Genomic DNA, 27,038 nt, shown 5'->3' on the forward strand with positions numbered 1-27,038 from the left:
TCCCGCAGTGTATGTTCATTGTGGTGCCGTGGATCTGCTGGAGATATGGTGGCGGGGGGGAGGGAGTCAGATTTGCAGTTAGAAAGCTCTTCGTTGGGAGGCAGCACTGAGGTGGCCCTTTGCCAAAGCAGCAGAGGGTGGCAGCAGAAATGAGGGAGCCCTGGGCAGCCCTCCCTTACCCCACGCAAACGAGGCTGAAATCACCAGATCTAGGTGGGGTGGTGGAGCCTGGGGGCTAGCCCAGCTGGCATTTCTCAAAGGATAGGGCACAGGCCTGTCTGATGCCGGGCTCTGGGACGAGGCCAACAGCTGACAGCAAACCGTGAGTGGAGCGTAGCGGAGGAGGAAACCACTGCTGAAGGGGCATCTGTTCAGTGGTTGTGGGTGGGGAACTGAATTAGAGGACACAGCTGGGGACACTAAGGGGCAGGACTGGGTGTTTACTTATTATTCATAAGTGCAGAGAGGTACGTTATTGCTGAGCTCTCCCCAGTTGGGTGCTGGTTTCCCCGTCCCCTCTAACAAAGCTCTTCTTGTTTCATGCACTCTCAGTTTGTCTCTTAACGTCCCCCCAGGAAAGATATTTAGTGATCCTAGAAATTTGATAGGATGGCTCCAACTGGTGCTATTGGTTAGCTTTCCAAAGGAAGCCCTAGATATTTGACCTGACATTTGTTGCTGCGGACACGACCCCGCAGACCAGGTTACGCACCCAGAGCACTTTGGTCTTCTGACCCTCAGTATTTTGACACAAAGCCAACATTTTCTGGGAACAAGCAGAACCTTTTTTGGGAAAATTTCATTTGAAAAGTGGGTTGAAAAATGGGAAACTGTTGCATGGCCCTAGCTGTAATTCTACCTTCCCCCTCGCCCGCGTGGTCCCAGCTGTGCCAGGGAGTGCCACCCCAAAGGGGAAATACTCAAAGGTGTCTTCAACAATCAGTTTAATCACAGCTGGGATCACAAAGCCCAAAACGCTTCCTAATATCGGTCAATGTCAGTGGGCAGAGTTAAAGGGATTTGGGTGTCTTGGCTGTGTGGTACTGAATTTAACATGTCTGGATTGCTTTTGAGTGTGACCTCAGGCCTGGAGTCCTTGGGGATAGTGAAGTTTGGTTTGAGGATAATCAACATCGCGGGGAGGTATTTAACTCTTGAGTTACTGAGACAGACTGGCCCTTGAGGGAGTCCTTTGCATGGGAACACTCTCGGGCTGGTTAGTATCAATGCGGAACAGGCAGATCCATCATGGGTTAGAAGCATCATGGGTTAGAGCACGCTGTGCTCAAGATGTTGCTGAATGGGGACCTATTTCCCAGCCCCTCCCACCCCACTTAAAGCTGCTCCAACTTGTATTGTCCATGAGATGGGGAAAAGAGCTGATGAGAGCAGGGTGGAACAGCAAGAGACATGACAAGCCCCAAGGAAGTGGGGGAGAAAGAGATCTGGGGAAGATGTCTCTGGCAGGGGATGGGGAAGGTGACACAGTGACTGTGGAAGAGTTAGAGATGCAATACGCTGAGCAGGATGTCCCAGGGAAAGCAAGGGAGGAGGAGCAGAGCAGATGCAGGAGGCAGATGAGCATGCAGTTAGATTGGGTGGAAGATCATTGAGCCGTTGCTGGAGTGTCTGGAAGAGGAACTGGGATGGGGCAGTGCAGGGAAGTGGGATGGGAGTGCTGTGTGTATGGGTCTAGGGTGGTAGGGTCCATCAAAAAGGGCAGGTTATGGGCCCTGGAGATTAGGACCGAACCTCTAAAGGTGGGTATAGGGCTGTGGGGGAGAGCAAGGCCTGTGGGGCTGGGGGTAGCAGGGCCCATGTGAGGCTGGAGTTGGGAGATGTTACTGATTCCACTTGGCCAACAATGATCCCCAGACTCCCCTACACCTCCTCCCTTGTCAGGTCCCCTGGGCGGTTGGGCTGGGGACTCACGCCAGGGCTGTGCCTGGTGCTGGCCTGGGGGTTAACGTGGGGTCTTTCACCAGTGCTGGGTTGTGAAGAATGAAGTACCACAGGTTGGGCTGGCGCTGGAAGCCCTGACTCTCCTGCAACCTCTGCATGGGGTAGTTCTCCATGGCCACATAGCCGTAGCTGGGATAGCCTAGTGCGTGCAACCGCTTGGCTAACAAATTAGTCAGCATCCCCATGTAGCCGCACCGCCGGTGCTGGGGCAGAGTGTAGCCAGGCCCCATGGCACCAAACGGGTATGAAGCGACCCAGCTGACCGGGTGGCCAGCAGCATCCAGCAGGCAGATACTGGGGAAGTGGCGGATCAGGCTGGCCAGGTACTTCCTGCTTTTCTCGTTCCCCCCAAAGCTCCATGTATCATTCAGCAGGTCAGCGTGGGAGACATCCAGGGACGAGAGCCTCATGGCTGGGTCCAGCCTAGGGGAGCAGAAAGCAGCAGAGCAAAGCCCCAAAGGTCACCGATCAGAGTGACACCTCAGAAACATGAGATGGCCCTAAGATCATGAGGTTTGTTAAAACTATGACACTGTGGTTGCTGGTCTCCCTTGACAGCTGAACTCCCCTGCCCCCAACCCCTGGATGTGACATGATCAGTACTGTCAACACTCCCAGATTTATTATGGTGATGTGGGCCTCACTGCAGAATCTCCTATCCCCATATCTGCCCATCTGTTGCCCAACAAATCATTCTGCCCCATCAGTTCTGCCCCTACACAGGCACCGATCAACTCTGTCTCCAGCCCTGCCCGCCCCAGCCCCCTCCCAGCTTCCCCTCTACACCCTCTGGTGTTCTTCCATGCCTCCCAGCCCTGTGGGGGCTGCAGCAGGCTCCCCTCTGCCCTTTCCAGGATGGGTGTCCCAGGGAAGTGGTGAACAGGGACACCACACTGTTCCATTGCTCACAAGAGGGGTGGGGGAGGAGGGAGTGGAACCACCTTGAGATGCTGAGCAAATTCTGCTTCCTCTTCCCCCAACCCATCCCATGAGAAGGTGTCAGTTACCTCAGGGAGAGGGAAGGGCAGGGACCTCTTACTGCAGCAGCTCTGATTGGCTGCTCTTCCCCCAGTGGGGCATGTGGGAGAGGCAGTCAGTCAGACTGGGCTCCCCCAACCCCCTCCCCGGCAGGGTGGGATTCCCATAAAGATCATTGTAAAATGGGCTCCAGGCCTGGCCAAACTTGTGGGACTCAGGAGAGGGGGATAACAGAGCCAAGTAGAGAGGTGAGGAAGCTGCCTTGCTTGGGGGATTGGAAATGGGACATGGTGCCTTTTCCCCTTACCCATACGGTGGCAAGGCTGCCTAATATCTCGTCTCATTAGAACTGAGTGTCTCATTCCCCTTCCTGATAGAGACCCCCCATCCCTAAAGTGCCCCTGGGGTATCTGCCCCTTCCTGGGTGAGAAGCTGAGGTCTGCACAGACTGTGGACAGGGAAGGCTCCTCTCCATCCTGGGCAAGGTGAGATGTGGTGCAGGGATGGGTGGGAGCACGGTCTCTTGCTGCCCAAGCCCTGCCAGGGCTGGCTGGCTGAAGGAGTGCCTGGTCCCCAGGGGCCATTTGCATCAGGGTTTCCTGGCACAGGCTGGGGGCCCTGTGCAGGAGCTGAAGAGAGATCTCCCTCCCCATGGCTGGCCCCACCTGAATCTGGCTACGCTCCCCAGTCCCTGCAGGGTCCCTGAAGGAGGTTGGGCTCAGTGCCAATCCCACTGAGATTCTGCTGGTGGCAACAGGACCCCAGTGCCCTAGGCCCTGCATAAGGAATAGTCAGCCAGATCTTTGGCATCCCAGTTAGGGTGACCAGATGTCCCAATTTTATAGGGACAGCCCTCATATTTCGGGCTTTGTCTTATATAGGTGCCTATTACCCCTCACCCTCATCCCAATTTTTCATGCTTGCTGTCTGGTCACCTTAATCCCAGTGCCATGCTGGCCAATGCCCCCACTTCTTAGGCTGCCTCCTCCCTACCACATCCCCTGTGGGGCCCTGTGACACAGGCAGACACTGACCGGATCTCAGGCATGGAGTTGGGATCTGGGTGAAAATAGGTGAAGTAGCGCAACACCTCCAGCTTGATCCCCTTAGCTTCGGCGACGTCCTTGGAGACTTCATACATTCCATCCCGGATTCCTGCAGGGGGCAGCGACGGGCCATGAGCAGTGCGGAAAGGGACTGAATGATGGTGACAAAAGGGCCCATATGTGTGGGGAGCCCAGCCTGGCACACGGGTCGGGAGGGGCAGGAGTCTGAGCTTCCAAATCCCCATCCCCAGCTCTTGGGGAAGAGGGTGTGGTCAGGTGAGCTGACACCAGCCCAGCACTGGCAAGGGGCTACCCCATATGTTCCTGCCCTGCACAGGGCTTCTGGGAGCAGCCTTGCAGCCTGGGGGGAGCAGAGGGCTCTGGGGCTGGCATTGTAGGGTGGGATCCTGGGGTTGACCCAGACAGGACATATATGTTCAGTTGCTGTGGGGCTCTCCCAGATGCTTTGGGGCACAAGTTACCAAGGATGCGGAAGGTCTGTCCCCAGTTGACAGCACCCGCACTGGCCAGCAGGGCCTGGTAGGCACCTACGTCCCGGTAGTACACTGTGTATGTGTTGGTGTACAAATCAGAGTCATCCGATGCCACCTGTTGGGGGAGACATACAGCCAAGACGGGAGAATTCCCAGTGGAATGACTGATCTGCCTGCCCCATCTCCCCTGAGCCAGCTTGGTCCCCCCTAGAGGGGAAGGTCTGCGTGTCCCATTCCCAGCCGCCAAGCCAGCTTGGCTCAACCCTGTGGCTCCTTGAAGAGGAAGGGCCCCGAATCCCAGTCCCTGTCTCCTCCCTGAGCCAATCTGGCCCCCTGTCCTGGAGTCCCCTAGAGAGGAAAGGCCTCGGGTTCCATTCTACATCCTCCCGAGCCATCCAGGTCCCCAGGTGCAGCGCAGTGACTGAGGAGCTTCACCTCTCTCTGTGGCCGGGTGAGGACGACTTTGAACTCAGGCCATGAATCCACCAGCACCTCCTGCGCAGCTGGGTTCCCCCGGTTTATGGTCATCACGGTGCCATAGACCTGCCAGAGACATGGAGGTGTTGGGGTCAGAGCTGGAGGGGAGGCAGCAATTCCCACTCCCACAACTCTGTTTGGAGCCACCCAGTATTTATTGGGGGGTTTCATTATCTCGTGATCTTCTGCACATTAGGTGGGTTTTTGCCCTTCTCCAACATGGTCTCCCTCTCCCATCCCTTCCAATGGGGCTGACACCACAGGCTGCCCTTAGTTAAAATGGCCAACACATCACAATGAGTTCAGGGGGCTGAGGCCTGGGAAGACGAGTGCCCCAGGCTCTGGGTACCAGAGATGGGGGGCAGGGGAATGTGAGGAGCAGCAAGGAGAGGTGAATGGGGAGCGAGTGGGGGATGTGGGGGAAGCTAGGGGTTGGGGTGAGGAGCAGGGAGGGGGTAGGGATGTGGAGGGGAGAGAGATGGGGAAGGGAGTATGAGGGATGAGGCAGGACCTGTCTCTGACCACTCCCTGGGTTTACTCTCCTGATTTAAGGGTCTGACTCCTTATTTGTGGGTCCTGGCCTGGGATCGCAGGAGAGACCCAGAGAGCAGAGGAGGGGAGACAAAGGGGCTGGTGACCCCCACACACACTTGAGCCCTGTGATGACATGGAATCATGGAGGGAGCCAGAGCTACCCAGGTCTTTGCTCGGCTGGCACGGAGCCTGCCCATGCAGTGACTGGCTGGCACAGAGCCTGCCTGTGCTGTAACTGTTTGATATGGAGCCAATCTGCCCTGTGACTGGCTGGGGAGGTCCCACCAGCTACACTGGGTGAGCAGCAGGAATTTGCTGGATTTGGAGTTTGGGAGAAAGGAGATGTGAGTGGGGAGGGGGCGGCTTGGAGAGCAGCCAGCACCTGTGGGGAGGGGCCTGACCCCGAGCTAGCCCTTGACCCGGGGCTTGGGTCTTGCCCCCAACCAGCCCTATCTCATCACCCCATCACCCTGGGGAGAGAGAACTTTCTGCCCTGCTCCCATCCCCAGAAAAAAGATCGGTCCTTGTCACCAGCAATGTATCGGGCAAGTGCCTCCGTAATGTCCCCTCCATCAGCCGCAGCTTGGAGGAGCAGCTCAGGATCAGCATCTCTGGTGTGAATGGGCCCTCGGCAGATTCCAGCAGGGGTGGCACAGGGGATGCCCTGTGTGGGAGAGACCCATCAGTTCCCTGTGACCTTCCCCCAGCCGCCCCCACCTCCCTGGGGACAGGAGGGGTGTCTGCAACCCCCGCCCACCACCCTGGGGACAGGAGGGGTGTCTTCCAGCCCTGCCAAAATAACAAATGCTGTGGGTAGACCTACAATAACAAACCACTCTGGTTACAACACCTTTATCCACCAGAGACCCTACAATAACCACCCCAATGGTTTTATTCTCAGTGCAGCATTTCTTGTGGATTTTCCTCTCCTCCTAAGTATCAGCACTTCCTTGCTGTTAATGTTTCAGATTTTCAATCTAAAAATTACTTCTGATGAGAATTTGCACAAGTGGTGCTTGGACGTTCCCAGAGCTCAAGCAGCGGCAGGTCAGTACCTCAACTGAGTTTAATTTCTCTTGTAAGGGGCAAAAAATCTTCACAACATTTCCCCCACAATTTGCTAAACTGTGTTTGTGATAGTCAAGACCCTACAAAAACATACCAGTCTGGGTGCTTCTCCCTTGCTCATCATAGACCCTACAATACAATCATAGAATCATAGAATCTCAGGGTTGGAAGGGACCTCAGGAGGTCATCTAGTCCAACCCCCTGCTCAAAGCAGGACCAGTCCCCAACTAAATCATCCCAGCCAGGGCTTTGTCAAGCCTGACCTTAAAAATCTCCAAGGAAGGAGATTCCACCACCTCCCTAGGTAACCCATTCCAGTTCTTCACCATCCTCCTAGTGAAAAAGGTTTTCCTAATATGCAACCTAAACCTCCCACACTGCAACTTGAGACCATTACTCCTTGTTCTGTCATCTGGTACCACTGAGAACAGTCTAGATTCATCCTCTCTGGAATCCCCCTTTCAGGTAGTTGAAAGCAGCTATCAAATCCCCCTCCTCATTCTTCTCTTCTGCAGACTAATAATCCCAGTTCCCTCAGCCTATCTTCATAAGTCATGTGCTCCAGCCTCCTAATAATTTTTGTTGACCTTCACTGGACTCTTTCCAATTTTTCCACATCCTTCTTGTAGGGTGGGGCCCAAAACTGGACACAGTACTGTAGATGAGGCCTCACCAATGCCGAATAGAGGGGAATGATCACGTCCCTTGATCTGCTGGCAATGTTCCTACATATACAGCCCAAAATGCTGTTAGCCTTCTTGGCAACAAGGGCACACTGTTGACTCATATCCAGCTTCTCATCCACTGAAACCCCTAGGTCCTTTTCTGCAGAACTGCTGCCTAGCCACTCAGTCCCTAGTCTGTAGCATTGTATGGGCTTCTTCTGTCCTAAGTGCAGGACTCTGCACTTGTCTTTGCTGAACCTCATCAGATTTCTTTTGGCCCAATCCTCTAATTTGACTAGTTCCCTCTGTATCCTATCCCTACCCTCCAGCATATCTACCACTCCTCCCAGTTTGTCCTGTCTATGTGTCTGTGGCCCCAGCCATGCCAGGGCTGGTCTGTGCAGGACTCAGGTGGCCCCACTAGCTCCTACTTACCTGGACAGTTTCTCTGCCAGAGTAAGGGGCAGCCCCTGTGAAGATAGAGAGACAAGGTGTCCGTGAGGCAGTGAGGTCCCTGCCTGGCAGCAGCTGGTCCTGGCTCCACTGGGTCTCACTCTCCCTCAGGGGCTCCTCCAGCCTCTTATCCCTGAGTGAATGAACCATTAACAGAGTCTGTGCCTGGCCCAGAGCTGGGGGCAGCCACATCCCTGCAGTCACGGGCTCTCCTTCCATTGGCAGGGAGAGATGAGATGATTTCCTGGGGCCAGTGGAGTAGAATTCTGAGGAAACGTGAGCACAGCCAGGCGTGGGACATGGGCAAACCAGTTCTGCTGGTGCCCCTCAATCCTGAGTCCGACCCACAGCGCCTGCTGTCCTAGCCCTGGGCTCCCCCACTGCAGCTCCTTCCTAGCTTGCAGTTTCTGTCTATTGCTTTGATTGAGGGTTGTGTTGTGAGCCCCCAGTCTGGGCCCCTCTCCTTGGCTTCGTCTTTGCCTCAGCTCTGTGTCTCTTCCATGCCAAGGGGTGTGTGCCCTGGGACACTCTTTCCTCGTTACACCCATGCCATGGCCTGGATCTCGCATGGTCCCTATCAGCATTGGGGAGCAGCCATGGGTTTTGGGCTGGGCAGGTTTCTACCTATGACAAGATGGAAACCCCTTGGCATGGGACTGTCACGGTTCTTTACCTGCCGGGAGCAATGCAATCTGTATCTGCAGCAACTTGGCATCACATTTATTATTCAGCTGGAATCTGGTATCAGAGAATCCTCAGGTTGGCTTGGCAAAGCTGAGCTGAAGGCAGAGGTTGTGTTGGCAGCAACAACTGCCTCAATACCCCCAGCTCTGTGGGATCCATCTTAGCTCTCCCTCCTTTTGTAATGTTTGGAGTGTGTAGTTGGTCTATGACCCAAAAACTTGGTGGCTATTTATTGTGTGTGTAAAAAGACTGCTGTCTCTCTCTCCACCTCTCCACCCCACCATCTCCTGCAACATACAGCCCTCCTCCCCTGTCCTCCCACCAGTATTTCCACCTCACCCTCTCCTTCCCATCCCATTAAGGCATCAGCATTTCTGAAGGCAGGTGTGCATAAAAAAGCTGCGAACTTGAAGAAAAGCTGTTTTTTCAGATGGCGGATGGCTGTAGTTCAGGAACCTGTTGTTCAAATGATCTCAAATATGGGTCGCTAACCCTACGTCAGACCCGCGGGAGGCACCCCAAATTTCAAGACTATCCAAGTAAGCATGGGGATTTCAGAGCACTTAGAAAAATTGGTTTTAAACAGAAGCCTTCTCTATTTTAACCGTAGCCGACCTGGCACTCAGCTGTAAAATTGTATGAAATTAATCATCAGCAGCTGCTTTGCTATCTCCAGATCCCCAGCCTGGGACAATCTTGAAAGTACAGGGGGCTCTGAGCAGTGTGACGGGGCCCATGGATCTCAGTGTGATGGTATCTGCTGAAGGAGAGCACTGTTACCAGATGTGCCCATTACTTTGGGGTATGCTCATTTATTAGGGTTACTCCTCTGGGGAGAGGAGGGTGGTTCTGTAATTCTATTAATGTACTGCTTGTGTCACATGTGTGTTCACACGGAGCTCTGCTCCTTCCTTCTGCAAGGCCCCTCCCAATGGAGCTATCCTGCAGGACCTAGGTTCCCCAGGGCTGGGTTCCTCCAGCCCTAGAACCAGATGAACACAGACCCACCCACCCACTCACTAACAGAGCAAGTCTGAGAAGACTGGGTCAATCAGTACTCCCAAGCTGACCCCCTTATATGTCCCTGGACTCAATGAGCTGGATCAAGCAGCACTTTCAGCTGCCACCCTTATATGCCACAGGTTTAATACGTCCCTGTGCCCACTTTCACGTCACAATTGTTCTGGTAGTAACCCATTTGATGAGAAAACCCCTCAGTATTTTGGGTGCTGCAGGGATCTTTAGCTTAGGTAAAAGAAGCATTGCTGCGGAGTAAATGGGGGAAGCTAAAACCACAAAAGAGTAAAGTTCAGAGAGAGAGAGAGAGAGAGAAGCAACTAGCTTAACCATAAAAGTTATTTATTGAATAATAGTGATAACTACACAGGGAGAGCCTAAACCAAAATAACAGTTACAGGTTACTACCTGAAGTAGAAAAGAAAACTGAGAGAGGGAAGAGAGAGAGGGATTTCACCCACTCCATGGAGCTTGAACTGGTCGGGGTTCCCAGGTGATGGTGGTAGCTCAGGGTCCTGAGTGCTGGAGACAGGCAGAGCCCCCAGCATAATCAATCAGGAGATGGAGTCCCAGTGGAACAGATGCAGAGATTGGGTCCATGCCTCAGAACTCTTATTTGAACATAGGTAGGGGGTTTTGTAGAGAAACAACAATGGTTCAAGGGAGAACACTAGATTTGTTTATGGGTAAACTGATGACTCAAGGGTTTTCTTTAGGCTAGACAATAGGAGCTGATCACTCTTAGCTATGGGTGGTGTTTTCTTCCAGGGAGCTCACAATGCAACTAGACTGCTTCAGTATTTTGGATATCAATCAAGGATTCATTACTAGGACTGGTCTGATAACTGCTGAGCTGGGTGTGTGCAGGTGTAGGTTCATTAACATCTGGAGCAGAGATCCCCCATGATGCAGTACTTCCCTGCTTTTTTAGTCCCAGAGTTCAGTGTGGTTCTCTGTTCTCCATTCTGTGTGCAAATGAGATGAATCCCTGTCCCATCTTTCATGCAGATGAAGCTAGGGGCATTGTCTCTGTTTTCCATTCTGTATGCTAATAGAGATATCTTAATCTTGTTACCCTTGTCAGGAGGGGTCTAGGTGTGTCTCCCAACTCCCTTCACAGCTCTCTGCAAGCCTTTTCTCTCGGTTTTGGCTCAAGCAGAGACTCAAGCCTTTGTTTAAGTTTGTTAGCATATGCATTGTGCTGCTAAAGACAAATAAAGAATGAATGCCCTCCCTAGTTGTGTTCTGCTCCTTTAAGGAGCAGAGTGCAGCCCCTTCCCACCCACCCCCCACTTCCCCGAGCAGGGGAGCTAGCCCCAAGTCTTTCCAGTATCACATACCCCCTAAAAATCTTTTGCCAGTACTGCATACTGGAGAGTACCACCCTACTTGCACTACTGCCTGGGGGACCCTTGTGGCTGGCAGAGCTGTGGCATGGGGCAGGTGGCTAGTGGAGAAAGCGTGGTCAGTGGCTGTCTGTGCTTTGCCTGGGCTGCTTGCCAGGGTACAGATCTCCAGCGGTGCTATGGAGTAAGGGGGCATTTTCCGCCCTGGGCCTTGGTATCCCCCCCGCCCCCCGACTTTTCCACTTTTTGCCCCACTTTGTGTTGCACGATATTATCACCTGTAATGTTCAACCCACTGTCCCCTGAGTTTTTCTGAAACAACACCTCTGGTGTTGGTGTCCCTGTGTGGGGGCTGAAGCAGGGAGTCCCCTTTAATGGGGTCCCCAGTGTGCAATCTGGACTATGGAACCACTGAGTACTCCAAACCCACCAGCTTGGGCTGTGCCTCACACTGTGATGCTGATGTCAAGCTACAAACCTCTGATAGACACTGCGGTTACACAGCCATCCACAGGTAGGGACACACCCAGATGAGTTACATGAACAATCTCCCAGCCACTCATGAACCATCAATACAGAGGCTACAGCCATTTCCCCCCAGCTCCCCAGCCTTGCACCCCAGACCTGCACTCTCTTACTTTGCTCAAGGCTCCCATGGGCAGTGCAAGTTCATTAAGTTTGACATGCCTTCATAGGAAAATGGACATGCACCAGCCATTGTAATCTGAGCTGAGATTCCCCCAGCACTTCAACCAAAAACATACTGCTTTAGGTAAGAGAGAAAAGAGATTTATTAACTACAGAATGATAGATTTTAAGTGATTATAAGTAGCAGGCATAGAGATCACAGTTGAAACAAAATAAATTCACAGTCTAAATTCTAACTTAAACAGACAAATCAAGATTTGAATCAAGCAGTGTCTCACCCTAACGCAGTGGTTCTCAACCTGTGGGCCTCATGTGGCCCAATTAGCACACAGCTACAGTGCAGTTATGTGCTAAAAAAATCTAGTTCCCGCTGAGTTCAATTGGGTCCAGGGTCCGAGTCCTAGCTGCCCAGCCCTGCACAGCGAGGTCCAGGTGTCCGGGTCCTGCCTGCATGGCTGGGTGAGGATGGCTTTAAACTGGGCCATGACTCATGCCTGGCCAGGTTCCTGCAGTTTATGTCCGTCACGGTGCCGTGATCTGCCAGAGGCATGGAGGGAGGAGTGTCAGATTTTGCAAAGTCAGAAAACTCTTCATTGAGAGGCTGCACCAAAGTGGCCCTTTGCCAAAGTGGCAGAGGGTGACAGCAGGCCTGAGGGAGCCCTGGGCAGCCCTCCCTTACCCCATGCAAATGAGGCTGAAATCACCTATCTGTACTTATACCAGCTGGGCCAGCCCCCAGGCTCCACCACCTTGCACTACTGCCTGGGGGACCCTTGTGGCTGTCAGAGCTGTGGCATGTGGTGGCGCCCATCTGGCATTTTGCAAAGGATAGGGCACAGGCCTGTCTGATGCCAGGCTCTGGGACGAGGCCAACAGCTGACAGCAAACCGTGAGTGGAGCGTAGCAGAGGAGGAAACCACTGCTGAAGGGGCATCTGTTCAGTGGTTGAAGGTGGGGAACTGAATCATAGGACACAGCTGGAAACACTAAGGGGAAGAACTGGGTGTTTACTTATTATTCATAAGTACAGATAGGTGATTGGGTTTCTCAACCTCTGGGTCAGGACCCAAAAATGTGTTGCCAGAATATTTGAAACAGTCACATGGCTGCTCCTGTGGCTACTGTCCCATGGCACTGGCTGAACTCATTTCCCTGCTACAGGCACTGCAACCTCTGGGGTCCCGGTGGCATTCAGGTTTGGCTCAACCGCTATGATGATGGGAGGCCAAATTTGAGTGAGTGGCACTGCAGCCCCATGAGCCAGGGCACAACTACACTCACAAATTTGGTCCAGTCAGGGGGGTGGGACCAAACCTGAGTGGCACTGAAACCCTGGAGGTGGCAATGGCCAGAGCAAAGAGCCAAGCTCAGCCAGCCCCACACCACAGGTGCTGCCATTTTGAGGTGAGTGCTAGGCAGGACCCAACCCCGCACAGGGGACAGAATCCGACAGAAACTACCCCAGGGCCTCCACCCCTAGACTATTTACTGGGTCACAACAGTTACAAATGGGTCCTAAGCCCCAAAAAGTTGAGAACTACTGCTGTAGAGTGGAAAGGTCCTTAATACCAATCCCTGCCCCTCTGAACCAGTTTGATCCCTGCCCTGGGGCCACCTAGATGGGAAAGGAGCTGAATCCCAATCCCTGCCCCCTGAGCTAGCCTGGCCCTCACACCATGGCCCACCCAGAGGGGAAAGGCCCCAGGTCCCACTCCCCAGCACCTGAGAGAGCCAGGACACCCAGGTGCAGCATGGTGTCTGAGGGCGGCACCTCTTTGCATGGCCATGTGAGGACAGCTTTGAACTCAAGCCACGAGTCCACCAGCATCTCCTGCGCTGCCGGGTTTCCACAATTTATGGTCATCACGGCATCATGGACCTGCCAGTGACATGGATGTGGTGGGGGTTAGAGCTGGGAGCGGGGCAGCAATTCCAGCTCTCCTGACTCTGTCAGGAGCCTCCCAATGTTTATCGGGGGGTTTCAGCATCTTGTGATCTTCTGCACCTTTGCAGTTTTTTGCCCTTCTTCAAAATAGCCACCCTCTCCCATCCCTGCCAATGGGGCTGACACCACAGGCTGCCCTTAGTCAAGATGGCTACCACCACACAGTGATTTCAGTGGGCCGAGGCCAGGGAAGATGGTGGTCTCCTGCCCCCCACTCCGGCGTTACTCTCCTGATTTTTGGTGTCTGACCCCTGGGATGGTATCACAGGGGAAACCCTGACCGTGACCCTGACCGTGGCTGGGTTAGGGTTGCCAGGCATCATTTTCACAGACCCTGGTGGCTCCAGTCAGCACCGCTGACAGGTCAGTAAAAGTCCAGTCGGTGGCATAGTGGGGCTAAGGCAGGCTCCCTGCCTCCTCTGGCACCGTGCCCCATGCTGCAGAGGAAGGCAAAAAAAAAAACAGGGTTTCTGCCAATCTGCCCTGGAGGAAAATTCCTTCCCGACCCCAAATATGATAATCAGTTAAACCACGAGCATGTGGGCAAGATTCACCAGCCAGCACCCAGGAAAGAATTCTCTGTAGTAACTCAGATCCCATCCCATTTAACATCCCATCACAGGCCATTGGGCATATTTACCGCTAATAGTCAAAGATCAATTAATTGCCAAAATTAGGCTATCCCATCATATAGTCCCTGCCATAAACTTATCAAGCTTAGTCTTTCACCCCCACTGCTCCCCTTGGAAGGCTGTTCCAGAACTTCACTCCTCTGATGGTTAGAAACCTTTGTCTAATTTCAAGTCTAAACTTCCTGATGGCCAGTCTATATCCATTTGTTCTTGTGTCCATATTGGTACTGAGCTTAAATAATTTGTCTCCCTCCCTGGTATTTATTCCTCTGATATATTTATAGAGAGCAATCATATCTCCCCTCAGCCTTCTTTTGGTTAGGCTAAACAAGCCAAGCTCTTTGAGTCTCCTTTCATATGACAGGTTTTCCATTCCTCGGATCATCCTAGTAGCCCTTCTCTGTACCTGTTCCAGTTTGAATTCATCCTTCTTAAACATGGGAGACCAGAACTGCACACAGTATTCCAGATGAGGTCTCACCAGAGCCTTGTATAAAGGTACTAACACCTCCTTATCGCTACTGGAAATACCTCACCTGATGCATCCCAAGACCTGCCTCATCTGGGCAGTCTCTGCGCTAAGGTAAGGAGCAGTCCCAGAGAAAACAGTGCGGTCCCTGCCTGGCAGCACCTGGTCCCGTCTCTGCTGGATCTCTCCCTTGAGTACTGCTCCAGCCTCTTAATCCTGAGCGAATGGGAGCGAATGAACCATTCTGTGTCTGGCCCTGAGCCAGGGGCACCTCCCTGAAGTCACAAGGCACGATCAGGCTCCTTCCATGGGCAGCCAGGGGTGAAATGATTTCCTGGGGTCAGTGGAGTACAATTCTGAGGAAACACGAGCACAGCCAGGAGTGGGGCATGGGCAAACCAGCTCTGCTGGCGCCCCTCTATCCTGACCCACAGTCCCTGCTGACCCAGCTCTGGGATCCTGCATAGCAGCTCTGCTAACTCTGTCTCTTGCTTTGATAGAGGGTTCTGCTGGGATGGGAGCCTCCATTCTGGGCCTCTCTCCTTGGATGCATCCTTCCCCCTGGCCTGTGTCTCTCCCAGCCCTGTCCCCCAAGGAGTGTGTGCCCTACACTCTGTGCTTGTTTTGCTCATGCAGAGGCTGGGATTTCACATGTTTCCCTATCAGCATTGGGGAGGGGTCATGGGATCCAGTCTGGGCAGGTTTCACCTACAACAAGATGGAAGCGCTCTGGGATGCGGCTGTCATGGTTCATTACCTGCCAGGAGCAATGCAATCAGTATCTGCCATGACCTAACGTCATATTTATTACTTAGCTGGAATCCAGCATCAGAGAACCCGAGCTGAAGGCAGAGGCCATGTTGGCCGCAGCAACTCTGTGGGATTGATCTTGATTCGCCCTCCTTTTGTCTCTGCATCCCTGTGTGAGTTCCTGGGATGCTGAGTCTCTGGGGTTCTCACAAACACAGTTGCCTTCCTCGCACCCCGTGTCTTTGTTCCAAGCTGCAGCAGAGCTGTGTCCATGTCTCCTGCTCCCTTCCATGCTAAGTCACTGGCAAACCACAGAGTTAATGTTGCCCAGAAGTTCCATGCGCCCTTCCAGAATGTCAAGCCCAGCAAAACTCTCACATCTGAAAACCATGCAATGAGGAGTTAAGGTGCCTGCCCATGGTCCTTAGCTCTGCCCCTGGAGCTGCCCAGAGCCCCTGGGCTCCAGCTGTCCTCAGCGCGTTACATGTTGCTGTATTGAATGAGGGAGAGGTCAGCTGGAGCAGCTGAGCAGAGCTGTGACTGAGACGAGGTGGTTTGGGGGGGCTGTTCCCTTCAACAGAGGTGAGCCCCTCTTCCTGTTCCTCCCCTGCAGTGTGTGATCAGAGGAAAGGTTCACAGGTACCCTGAGAGATGTATTTTGCCTCATTCCAGTGCTGAGTTGTGCACGTTGTGTCACTAATGAGGCACAGAGTCTTCCTGCCTGGGGGACGGTTATCAGTGAGGTGGGTATGCATGAAAGGTAAATGACAGTGTAGTGTTAGATGGCATCATGTACCTGAAGGGTAGGAGGTTGAAGGGGTTGTAAAATTGAACAGATGTGATGTGGAACAGGATCAAGCTGTGTCTACACTGAAAATGCTGCAGCGACAGTTCTTCTACCTGTAGCACTGTCTGCACGGTGACTTGACTTAGGCCAAAATGTGATGTGTGGTCACTCTATCGTTCCCCCGACTCCATACCCCCAGAAGGCAGCCCAAATTTCAAGACAATCCAAGTAAGCATGGGGATTTCAGAGCACTTAGAAGAATTGGTTTTAAACAGAAGCCTACTCAATTTTAACTGTAGCCAACCTGGCACTCAGCTGTAAAATTGTATGAAATTCATCAGCAGCAGCTGCTTTGCTATCTCCAGATCCCCAGTGTCACAATAAAATGCCCCCCCGCCCCCTGGGGTCAGCACCAGCGTTGTATATTGTTAACGCCTTTTTATGCATTGGAAAGTATCTTGGGAAGGGTTGAAGGTGTGAGTGTGGTGTGGAAGATTCCTTTGCAGGTTACAAGAGGCCGAAGGGGGAGGAAGGGAGAAAGGAATGGGTTAACTTGATGATCCAACTAGGCCCAAAGATAAGGAACGAAATTGAAGCCCAAGGCCAGTGCACAAAAACAAGCTCTCTGTTGCCAAACAGCCAGAAGCCTGTAGCTTAATCCCGGCCAGCCATGAGAAAGGAGAACTGAGCCAAACAGAACTGAAGGGGTTGCAAAACTAGTAAGATTGCAAAGGTCAGTGAGTTGAAAAACAACAGTCTTACGACCCTGAAACTAGTGTGTTTTGGGGAAACTAAGGGAGCCGCAGAAGGCCGGTTCGGACCGATACCAAGAGCACTGGGGATGAGGGTCCCTGGACGAAAACGCCCCCGGAAAAACCCAGGGATTAAAACCCTTCTGAGAGCTGAAGCAAGTCGAAGATTTACAGCGGACCCTTGACGGCCTGTGCACAGGGCAGAACTCTCATCTACCCTTCCCCTCACCCCCTTCTTCTTACATTACACCCAGGCTTGGTTAGCCTTGGGTTGTGCGTGTGTAAGTATGAAAGTGGGTTAGGGCTCGGGCACTAATGCTTTCTTCCTCCCTCTGAGTGATGTGGGGCACGCCCAGCACTCACTGCTGTTATTTGGTTAATAAAGCTTTAAACTTAGTCACTTGGTGTGCTCCTTCATCTCCTCCCCTAAAGATCCTACGACTTCAGCCTGATCACCTGGCAGATTGGTAACATAAATCTGTGACACCAGCATGGGACAATCCTGAAAGTACAGGTGGTTCTGAGCAATGCGATGGGGCCCATGGATCTTGGTGTGATGATATCCGCTGAAGGAGAGCACCCAGTGAGAGGATACAGCCTGGGACAATAGCTCCATTCCTCTCAGTGGGTGTTCTCAGCCCCTCTCCCCGGTCAGTGCTGGGGAGCTTGTGCTAGGCACCAAGCCTTCTCGTTCTTAGTTCCTCACCCCAATCTAGTGGTGTGGTTTTGGTGCATGCTCCTGGGATGGCTGCACTCAGCTCCCCGCCAGAGAGACAGGGCTTCCCTGGATGCCGCCTCACACAAAGGGCAAGGAAAGGAGGTCAGATACCCCCTAGAGAGGAAGAGTCCCCTAGATCCCAGCACACCTGAGTGGAGGCAAGTAAAGCAGTTAGACACCCCTGTAAAGGGGCAGGGACTCCCTATCCTGGCAGATACAGGGGCAAGGAGATGGGCTCAGACTCCCCCAGAGCAACAGACACCCCCCCCCCCACTCCCAGACCTCTGGGCACATATGGGAGGGAAGAATAGCGGCGTGACTCTCACCCGTTCAGCCTCCCTCCCACCACCTTATATCCTGTCCCAATATCCCACTCTCCATAGTCCCCCTCCCTTTGCTGCAGCCCCAGTCCCCTCTACTCCTATTTCGCCCTGCCTCCTAATTCCCCGTCACAGCAAACTTTCACAAATGGCATTTATTTATTTGTTACTAGTTTAAGCACCTTCTGAATCTTCTGCCATCCTGCAATTACATTTCCCCCACAGCTCCAAATAATAAGATTAAAAACCCCTTTGGCAGAGTCAGGTTGTAGCAGCAAGAATGGTTTGTTCTCAGACTGCTCTCGGGAGTTGGATATGAACTTAAAGCCATTCAACCACATTGATACTGGCCTGTGTGCTGTGGCTGGCATATAGCTTTATTGATTGGGAAATTGTTACAGTTGCTAGGATGTCTACAATCCAAGGAAGGGGGCAGCGAAGGGAAGCTGGATTGCAGGGTGCTATGTTTATAGTACTCAGGGTAAGTTCCACCCAGGGAGGCTACTGAGCCCTACCAAATTCACAGCTGTGAAAAATGCATTACAGATCATGAAATCCGGTCTACCCCAGGAAATCTGGCTATTGTACAGGGTTGCAGGATTTGCAATTCTGGGCTGCTGTGGTGCCTCACAAGCAGGGTGGCTGGAGAGTGGCGGCTGCAGGCCAGGAGCCCAGCTCGGAAGGCAGCACTGCCACCAGCAGCAGCCCAGAAGTGAGGGTTCATGGTATGGTATTTCCATCCTCACTACTGCACTGCCATCAGCAGCAGCTTCCTGCAGCCAGGCGAGGTGCTGGAGGTTGGAGTGTAGAGACCGGCGCACAGGAGCCCTCGGCTGGGGTGCCCTAAACCTGCCCCTACCCGGCTCCAGACCTAGTGCTCAGTGGTTAAAGAGGCTTTGGGCTGGCTGTGTATGTGCCACAGCACCCTGGGGATTGTCCATCCATAAGGCTGGACCTGTCCCGCCCCCTCCCCCAAAGTGACAGCCCCCCCAATACTATGCCAGCCTTACCTCTGTGCTGCTGGTGGTGGCAGCACTGCCTTCAGTGCTGGGCTCCCAGCCAGCAGCCACTGCTCTTGGGCCTTCCAGCTCTGAAGGCATCGCCACTGCTGGCAGCACTGCAGAAGCAAGGGTGGCATGGTATGGTATTGCCAGTCTTACTTCTGTGCTGCAGGTGGTGGTAGCACAAATGTAAGGGTGGCCACCCTCACTTGAGTGCTGCTGCTGGCGGTCGTGCTCCCTTCAGAGCTGGGTTCCCAGCCATCAGCCGTGGTGCTTCCTGAAACCAGGGGAGGATCCCGGAGGTGGGTCTAACCCGCCCCAGGGAGCGGCCCATGCAGGGGAAGAGGAAGACCCATCTCACCCCAGCATGGATGGGATTAGCAGCTGGAGCTCAGTACATGGTAGGAAGCCCCAGCCCTGCCCCTCCCTGCTCTGGTCCCAGCACTCAGAGGCTTAAGGGGCTTTGGGATGGCTGACCTCTGACCATGAAGGCTGTTGCCCACCCCTAAGACCAGCCCTTCCTCTCCCAAAAAAGTGATGGCCCCTCTCATACTATGCCACCCTCTGCTGCTGGTGGTTGCATCGCTGCCTTCAGAGCTGGGCTCCTGGCCAGCAGCCACTTTTCTCCGGCCACCCAGCTCTGAAGGCAGCGCTGCTGCCAGCGGTGCTCAGAACTAAGGGTGGCAATGCTGTGACCCCCTCTACAATGGCCTTGCAACCTGGCCCCACAGCTGCATTTTGCGTCGGGAATCCCCACAATTTCAACACCATGAAATGTCAGATTTAAATATCTTGAACCGTGAAGTTTACGATTTTTTAAATCCCCTGATATTGACCCAGATGGAGCGTGAATTTGGTAGCCCCTCCCCCCCCCACCATGAGGCTGGTATGTACTATGTGTGATAGACCCAGGCCAGTTGGGTACAGCAGAATAGCGGAAGGCAGATATAAATTAACAGTTTTCTGTTCCCTGACTGACCAGAGCAGGGGCTGCTCCAGGCTAATGAGAACACCTGACTCTAATTAGCCTGTAAAGAGTCAGGTGAGGCCATTAAGTTAATGTGACCACCTGACTCTAATTAAGGCCCTGCTGATACTATAAAAAGGGCTCACTCCAGTCAGGCAGGAGAGAGCCAGAGGAGAGGAAGTGCGGCTGAAGGGCTGGTTAATGGAGACACCCTCAAACCATCGTTAAGGGAAACATAAGGTATGGGTGAAGAAGGGAGAAGCAGGAGAGCTGTGGGGAAGTGGCCCAGGGAAATGTAGCAACTCTGGCAGTGAAAGGTTGGCTGCCAACAGCTGCTACCATTAGGGTCCCTGGGCCGGAACCCAGAGTAGAGGGCGGGCCCGGGTTGCCCCCCAACCCACCACTACAGGAACAGCTCCTGGGAGGGGAAGTGAGGCCCCTGTCAGAACAGGAGGCTAAACTGTTCTGAAATAAGCTCCCAGGGACAACAGAGACTGTGGGAGTTCTCTCACCAACCTCCTTGCAGGCCTATGATGAAAAGGGCTCAGTAGACTGTAACCCTGGCCCTAGAGAGAGAAGGGCTATGTGGAGGGTCACAGTGAGCCACTGAGGCTAGCATAAACTGCCTAGAAGCGCAGGACCCACTGGAGCAAGGTCAAAGCTCTGCCATATGTTACAGAGAGGTGCTGGCGAGATGGGAGATGTATGTTTCTAGTTCTATGGGGCCCAATGGAGCGCCCACCCTGTTGGTCCTCAGCCCTGCCCCATGGATGTTGCTGGAGAAGGGGACTTAGGTAGGAGGTGGTGGCTGGTGCTGGGTCAGGGGGCTCAGGCAGGAGCTGTCACTGGCTCTGGGGTGTGGATAATGATGGCACAGGCTGGGCTGGTGCTGGAAGCCCTGGCTCTCCTGTATGGGGAAGTTGTCCAGGGCCACGTGGCCAAAGATGGCTACCGTGGTGCTGAGAACCCACGTGTAGCCGCACCTGTGGTGCTGGGGCAGGGTGTAGCCATGAGCCGTGGCACCAAAGGGGTCCATGAGGCTCCAGCTAACAGAGTGGCTGGTGGCATCCACAGGGCCGCCCAGAGGATTCAGGGGGCCTGGGGCAAAGCAATTTCAGGGGCCCCTTCCATAAAAAAAGTTGCAATATTATAGAATACTATATTCTTGTGGGGGCCTGTGTGGGGCCTGAGGCAATTACCCCACTTCACCCCTGTCCTCCCCGGGCAGCCTTGGGGAAAAATAAACATTTAAAAACTTCCGCATCTCTGCACAAACCCAGTTTTAAGAACTTCTTTTCAAGTCACCTTTACAAGGTATCACTGGTTCTCAGCATCACCTAGTGCTAAAAGGCACTAAAGCTCATTAAAAGGGTTGGACAAATATTTTCTGTCAAAACGTTTTTTGGATCGAAAACTAGGGGTTTTTAAAAAGCAGAAAAAAATCACAGACAATGTCTGCTTTCCTTCAAAATTTGTTGTGTTTTTTTAATTGAAAAGCTGAAATTCATCTCCCAAAACCTGAACATGGTTTGGGGTTTCAGAAGTGTGTGGCCAAATATTTGCTGCTTGCTGTGTTTGTTTAAAGAAACAAGAAAAAAATTCTGCTTAAAAAAAATCCAAAACTTTTGAACCACCTCAGCTTGTGACCAAACGCCTGAGCCCAGCCAGTCAGAGATTTTTCCAAGTTTCTGATACTCTGCTGGCTTCCTTGTCTCGTATCTGTCTCCATAACTTTGGGTTCATTTAGCTTAGAACATAAGAATGGCCATACTGGGTCAGACCAAAGATCCATCCAGCCCAGTATCCTGTCTACCAACAGTGGCCAATGCCAAGTGCCCCAGAGGGAGTGAACCTAACAGGTAATGATCAAGTGATCTCTCTCCTGCCATCCATCTCCACCCTCTGACAAACAGAGGCTTGGGACAGCATTCCTTACCCATCTTGGCTAATAACCATTAATGGACTTAACCTCCATGAATGTATCTGTTTCCTAGAGACTGGCTCCATGGGGTCCCTCACAAACTGGAGATGGTTACTGTGGGTTTGTCTTTAGTATAGCTTATGTACATACTCCATGAACTGAGCATTTGAGCTTGTTCCAGAATTGAGGATGAGCCTATGTTGTGAAAACTGAAATGCTCAAAATAGCACATGCATGTGAATGGACACAGGGTGCTAAAATTAAATTAACCCAGGGGTTCTCAAACTGGGGGTCAGGACCACTCAGGGGGTCATGAGGTTATTACTGGGGGTTGTGAGCTGTCAGCCTCCACCTCAAACCCTGCAATGCCTGTAGGGTCAAACACATTGTCCGGGGTGGTTCAGAGTATAGCTCGTCAATTTACCCCTCCACACCCCAGAAGGAAAAGGGAAAAACATCATCTCTTGACTCTTTTAAATGTCACCCTATGTGTACTGAATGCTGCTGGTAGACACGATGCTGCGGCAGTGAACTGCAGCATCCTCACCCCCCCTCCTTGGTGGCTGATGGTACAATATGACTGATATCCATTATCATCATCAGCCTTGTGGCAGATGGTACAGTACAGAAGGACTGGTATCCATCCTCATCATCAGCCCGAGTGCTACTGCTTCCCAGTAGATGGTACAGAACGGCTGGTAACCGTCTTCATCATAGCAACAGGGGGCTGAGCTCCATCAGCCCCCGCCCTTCATGTGTAAAGAAAAGATTCTGTTCTGCCTGGACTATCATAGCAGCAGGATGCTGGGCTCCTCTCCCCCACACTGCTTAATGTCCTGTCTGGACGATCATAGCAGCTGGAGGCTGCCTTCCCCTCATTTTCTCTCACTAACAAGTCATTGTTTCTTATTCCTGCATTCTTTATTACTTCATCACACAAATGGGGGACACTGCAACAGTAGCCCAGGAAGGCTGGGGGAGGAGGGAAGCAACAGGTGGGGTTGTTGGAGGAGCACCCCCTGTGAATAGCATGCAGCTCATCATTTCTGCGGGATCTGACATGGAGCAGCTGTGCTCTCTGGTTCTCTGATACACTGGGTCTCTAGTACACTTGCCCCATACTCTAGGCAGGACTGATTCTATTTTTAGATACCATAAAGGAGAGATTGACTTGGGGAGTCATTCCCATTTTTGTCTTTTGCGCCCCCGGCCAACCTCAGCCAGGGGCACCCATGACAGCAGCAGACAGTACAGTACAGAAGGACTGGTAACCGTCATCTCATTGCCAATTTACAATGGCAGCAGACGGTACAGAATGGCTAATAACCATCTCTGCTATCATGCAAAAGCAAATGAATACTGCTGTGTAGCGCTGCTGAATCGCCTCTGTCAGCGGCATCTAGTACACATACCGCGACAGTGACGAGGCAAAACAGGCTCCATAGTAGCATTGCTATGGCGTCTGCCAGGGCAATCCAGGGGAAAAGGGCGTGAAATGATTGTCTGCCGTTGCTTTCCCAGAGGAAGGAGTGACTGACGACATTTACCCAGAACCACCCGCGACAATGATTTTTGCCCCATCAGGCACTGGGATCTCAACCCAGAATTCCAAGGGGTGGGGGAGACTGCGGGAACTATGGGATGGCTATGGAATAGCTACCCACAGTGCAACGCTCCAGAAATCGATGCTAGCCTCAGACCATGGACACACACCACCGAATTAATGTGCTTAGTGTGGCCACGTGCACTCGACTTCATACAATCTGTTTTACTAAACCGGTTTATGTAAAATCGGAATAATCCCGTAGTGTAGACGTACCCTGAAACACGGGGCCTTTTCTCTCTTACCGATGTAAGCAGAGTCAGGATGAGCTCTATCCTGACATCTGGTGGTGAATTATGGCGAGTGTGGAAAAGAATTTCAGAGGCTGATCGTGTTTGCATAGGCACACCCACTCCGCCTAGCATAGCCCACGGCAGCCTAAAATGGTTACTTTCACAGCTGTGGGATCCCCAATTTCTTTGTTATTGGGGCAGGAGGAAAAAAGTGTTGTCACCCTGATTAAGTAAATGAGGAACTACAAAACTGTTTTATGATAAGGGGTCAAGTATCAGAGGGGTAGCCGTGTTAGTCTGGATCTGTAAAAGCAGCAAAGAATCCTGTGGCACCAGACTAACAGACGTTTTGCAGCATGAGCTTTCGTGGGTGAATACCCACTTCGTCGGATCCGAATTTTCACCCACGAAAGCTCATGCTGCAAAACGTCTGTTAGTCTATAAGGTGCCACAGGATTCTTTGCTGCTTTTATGATAAGGGGGTTCACTATCAACTAAATAGCACTTGCTAGACAAGGGACATGGGTTCCAAAACCCAGTGAATTGAGAGAGGCTGGGGACAGGTATGTGTACCTGGTGGTGTAGGTGCCTTGTGTGAGCCAGAAGCACCAGTTCCACCTACTCCTCTTGCCACTGTGGAATATCAGAGTTGATTTTTGATTCTCTTGAGAATCTAGATACAAGTTACTGAGCTGAACTCACTATGGGCTAATGGTGCACTAGCACTGGGGCTCCCATACTGTGAGCTGAAATCACTAAAGAGCTGGAATTGCTGAGCTGAGAGTACTGAGTATTGTGCTAACTAGTGGGGGAGCCTGAAGCTATACAGCAGAGCGGAGTGGAGCAGTTTGTGGAGCCATGGAGTGAGTAGAGCTGAGCAGTTTGTGGGGATGGCTGGAGCAGATCACAGGATGGCTGGTGGAGCAGAGCAGCTGGCGGAGTGGAGTGGAGCAGTTTGTGAGGAGGGCTGGAGGAGCAGAGTGGAGTGGCTGGTAGAGTGGAGCAGTTCGTGGAACAGGCGGAAGCAGAACCCCACGGAGAGGCAGGGCAGTTGGCCCTGGACCATGTAAGGTGCCTCTTTCTACCCAGGCTGGGAGAGGGGGACCTCTGCAGATAGACTCTCAAACTCTGGGGCTGCACTGACCCGGGCCAGAGACTTTTGGATTGTGGGACTTTTGGGACTGTGGGTGATCTTTGGGTTGCTGGACTCTAGGGACATTTGGGGTATTGGACTTTGGAGTCTTGGGGTGATTTGGGGGTTGCTGGACTCAAGAGCCCAGGGAAAAGGACATGGCCCAATTTCCGGGGGTGGGTCTTTGCTCACGGTTTGGTCTATGAACTCTAGTTGAGGTGTTTTCCCAATTTAATGCTTGTTGTTTATCTCATGTAATTAAACCTTTTCTGCTACACCAAGACTTTGTGCTTGTGAGAGGGGAAGTATTGCCTCTTTGAGGTGCCCAGGGGTGTGTGTAAGATTTTCCCAGGTCACTGGGTGGGGGCTCGAGCTGGTTTTGCATTACGTTGTAGGGAAGGGACCCCTATGTATTGAACCCGGCCCTTGCTGCTATCAATTCGGCCTGGCAGAAGGGTTACACCGATACGATGGCAAAGCTGTCTAATATCTCTTCTCATTAGAACCGAGTGTCTCATTCCCCTTCCTGATAAGAAACCCCTCCATCCCTAAAGTGCCACCAGGGTATCTGCCCCTGCCTGGGTGGGAAGCCGAGGCCTGAAAGGGCTGTGGGCAGGGAAGGTTCCTCTCCATCCTGGGCAAGGTGAGATGTAGTGCAGGGACCAGAGGAGCACAGTCTCTCGCTGCCCAAGCCCTGCCAGAGCTGGCTGACTGAAGGAGTGCCTGGTCCCCAGGGGCCACGGATAGGGCCTCATTGATAGCACAGAAGCCATTTGCCTCAGGGTTTCCTGGCACAGGCTGGGGGCCCTGTGCAGGAGCTGAAGAGCCATGGGGTTGAGCCATGGGGAGGAGGATCCCTCTTCAGCTCCAATCCCTTCAGCACCACGACAGCCAAGTGGACGCAAGCACGAGGCTGCCCCATCTTTGGCCACGTGGCCCTAGACAGCTTCCCTATACAGAGGCTGCAGGAGAGCCAGGGCTTCCAGTGCCAGCTCAGCCTGTGCCATCATTATCCACACCCCAGAGACAGGGACAACTCCTGCCTGAGCCCCCTGACCCAGCACCAGCCACCACCTTCCCCTCCCCAGCAACCTCCATGGGGCAGGGCTGAGGCCCAACAGGGTGGCCAGGAAAATCCAGGGCTCTGCATTGGGCCCCATGGAACTAGAAACATCTCCCATCTCTCCAGCACCGCTCTGTAACATTGCGCATACCAGCTTCATTTTTTTGGGGGGGGGGGGGGCTACCAAATTCAAGCTCCATTTGGGTCAATATCAGGGGATTTTAAAAATTGTAAACTTCATGGTTCCAGATATTTGAATCTGAAATTTCACAGTGTTGAAATCGTGGGGGTTCCCGACCTAAAATGCAGCTGTGGGGCCAGGTTGCAAGGCCATTCTAGAGGGGGTTGCAGCATTGCCACCCTTAGTTCTGAGCACTGCTGGCAGCGGTACTGCCTTTAGAGCTGGGAGGCTGGAGAGCAGCGGCTGCTGGCTGGGAGCCGAGCTCTGAAGGCAGCATTGCCACCACCAGCAGTACAGAAGTGAGGGTGGCATAGTATGAAAGTGGCCATCATTTTTTTGGGAGAGAAAGGGATGGTCTTAGAGGTGGGCAACAGTCCATGGTGTCTTGTCAGGGAGGTGCTATGCTCCCTGTGGCAGGGCAGTGTGGAAGCAGGGAAATAATTAACAAGGATTTGAAGGGGATTTTAATGCATGTCAGTCAGTTAGCAAGAGTCAGGCCATACTGTAACCCTAATGACGTGAGACTTGTAGAAGCAAGGATAGTGCGAGGCGAGAGGACAAGAACTGTGTACAAAGTTATTACGACCTTGTAACTGATAACCAAATATGCAGGCTTGCTTTTCTTAGGAGTGAGACAAATAAGATAGCAGAATGGTTTATGTATATGGCTTGGTAGTCAGCCAAGTCTTAGCCGTGAGCGGTGTCCTTGACTGGGGCCAGCGCCTTATCCTTAGACTGAGCATGTTAGCTATTCTTTTTTCTCCCTTCATGGCTTGTTTTAACCTACAAAGGAAACTTTTACTCTTTACTTATACACCTTCTTTTATACCATGAACACATAAACATTACTGTTATACAGTACATTAGTCTTATTATTCAATGTATGCCACATATACCCTTTCATTAAAATAACCTTATTACAGAACTTTGGAACAAGAAGCCAGGACAAGCACACCCACTTTGAGAAGTTCACTTAATATAACCTCTAGTCCAATAGCTTTCCACCATCCCCAGCCCTCTGGCTAAAAGTCTGAGGTAGCCAGAAGGATCCCTTGTACAATATGGGGAGTGGGTTAACTTTTCATGTCCTTGCTTCCAAAGACTGTCAGTATGCAAATTTTAACAACAATTCTCAATTAAAAGATTTGGCCAATGTAGTTTCTTTCTCTTACTTAAGAAAATGTATTAGACT

General features: G+C 52.4%; 1 protein-coding gene across 3 annotated transcripts in view; it reads right to left on the reverse strand.

Moving 5' to 3' along the window:
* Nucleotides 1–927: 927 nt before the first annotated feature.
* LOC123369956 (glycine-N-acyltransferase-like protein 3) overlaps nucleotides 928–27,038 on the reverse strand; it is a 43,385-nt gene continuing 17,274 nt past the window's right edge. Inside the window, exons 1-7 of one of the 3 annotated variants that reach the window (XM_045016067.1) lie at nucleotides 13,144–13,605; nucleotides 7,660–7,694; nucleotides 6,023–6,155; nucleotides 4,916–5,023; nucleotides 4,469–4,595; nucleotides 3,975–4,095; nucleotides 928–2,385 (exon numbers count right to left, since the gene is read on the reverse strand). In XM_045016067.1, coding sequence (XP_044872002.1) covers nucleotides 1,929–2,385; nucleotides 3,975–4,095; nucleotides 4,469–4,595; nucleotides 4,916–5,023; nucleotides 6,023–6,155; nucleotides 7,660–7,694; nucleotides 13,144–13,236 — 1,074 coding nt within the window. In that variant the 5' untranslated portion in view covers nucleotides 13,237–13,605 and the 3' untranslated portion in view covers nucleotides 928–1,928. Of the gene's footprint in view, nucleotides 2,386–3,974; nucleotides 4,096–4,468; nucleotides 4,596–4,915; nucleotides 5,024–6,022; nucleotides 6,156–7,659; nucleotides 7,811–13,143; nucleotides 13,606–27,038 lie in introns of those variants that run through there. The other 2 variants (XM_045016069.1, XM_045016070.1) reach the window with 2 other exon arrangements.

The sequence above is a fragment of the Mauremys mutica genome, chromosome 4, assembly GCF_020497125.1.
Source record: "Mauremys mutica isolate MM-2020 ecotype Southern chromosome 4, ASM2049712v1, whole genome shotgun sequence".
Classification (NCBI taxonomy): domain Eukaryota; kingdom Metazoa; phylum Chordata; order Testudines; family Geoemydidae; genus Mauremys; species Mauremys mutica.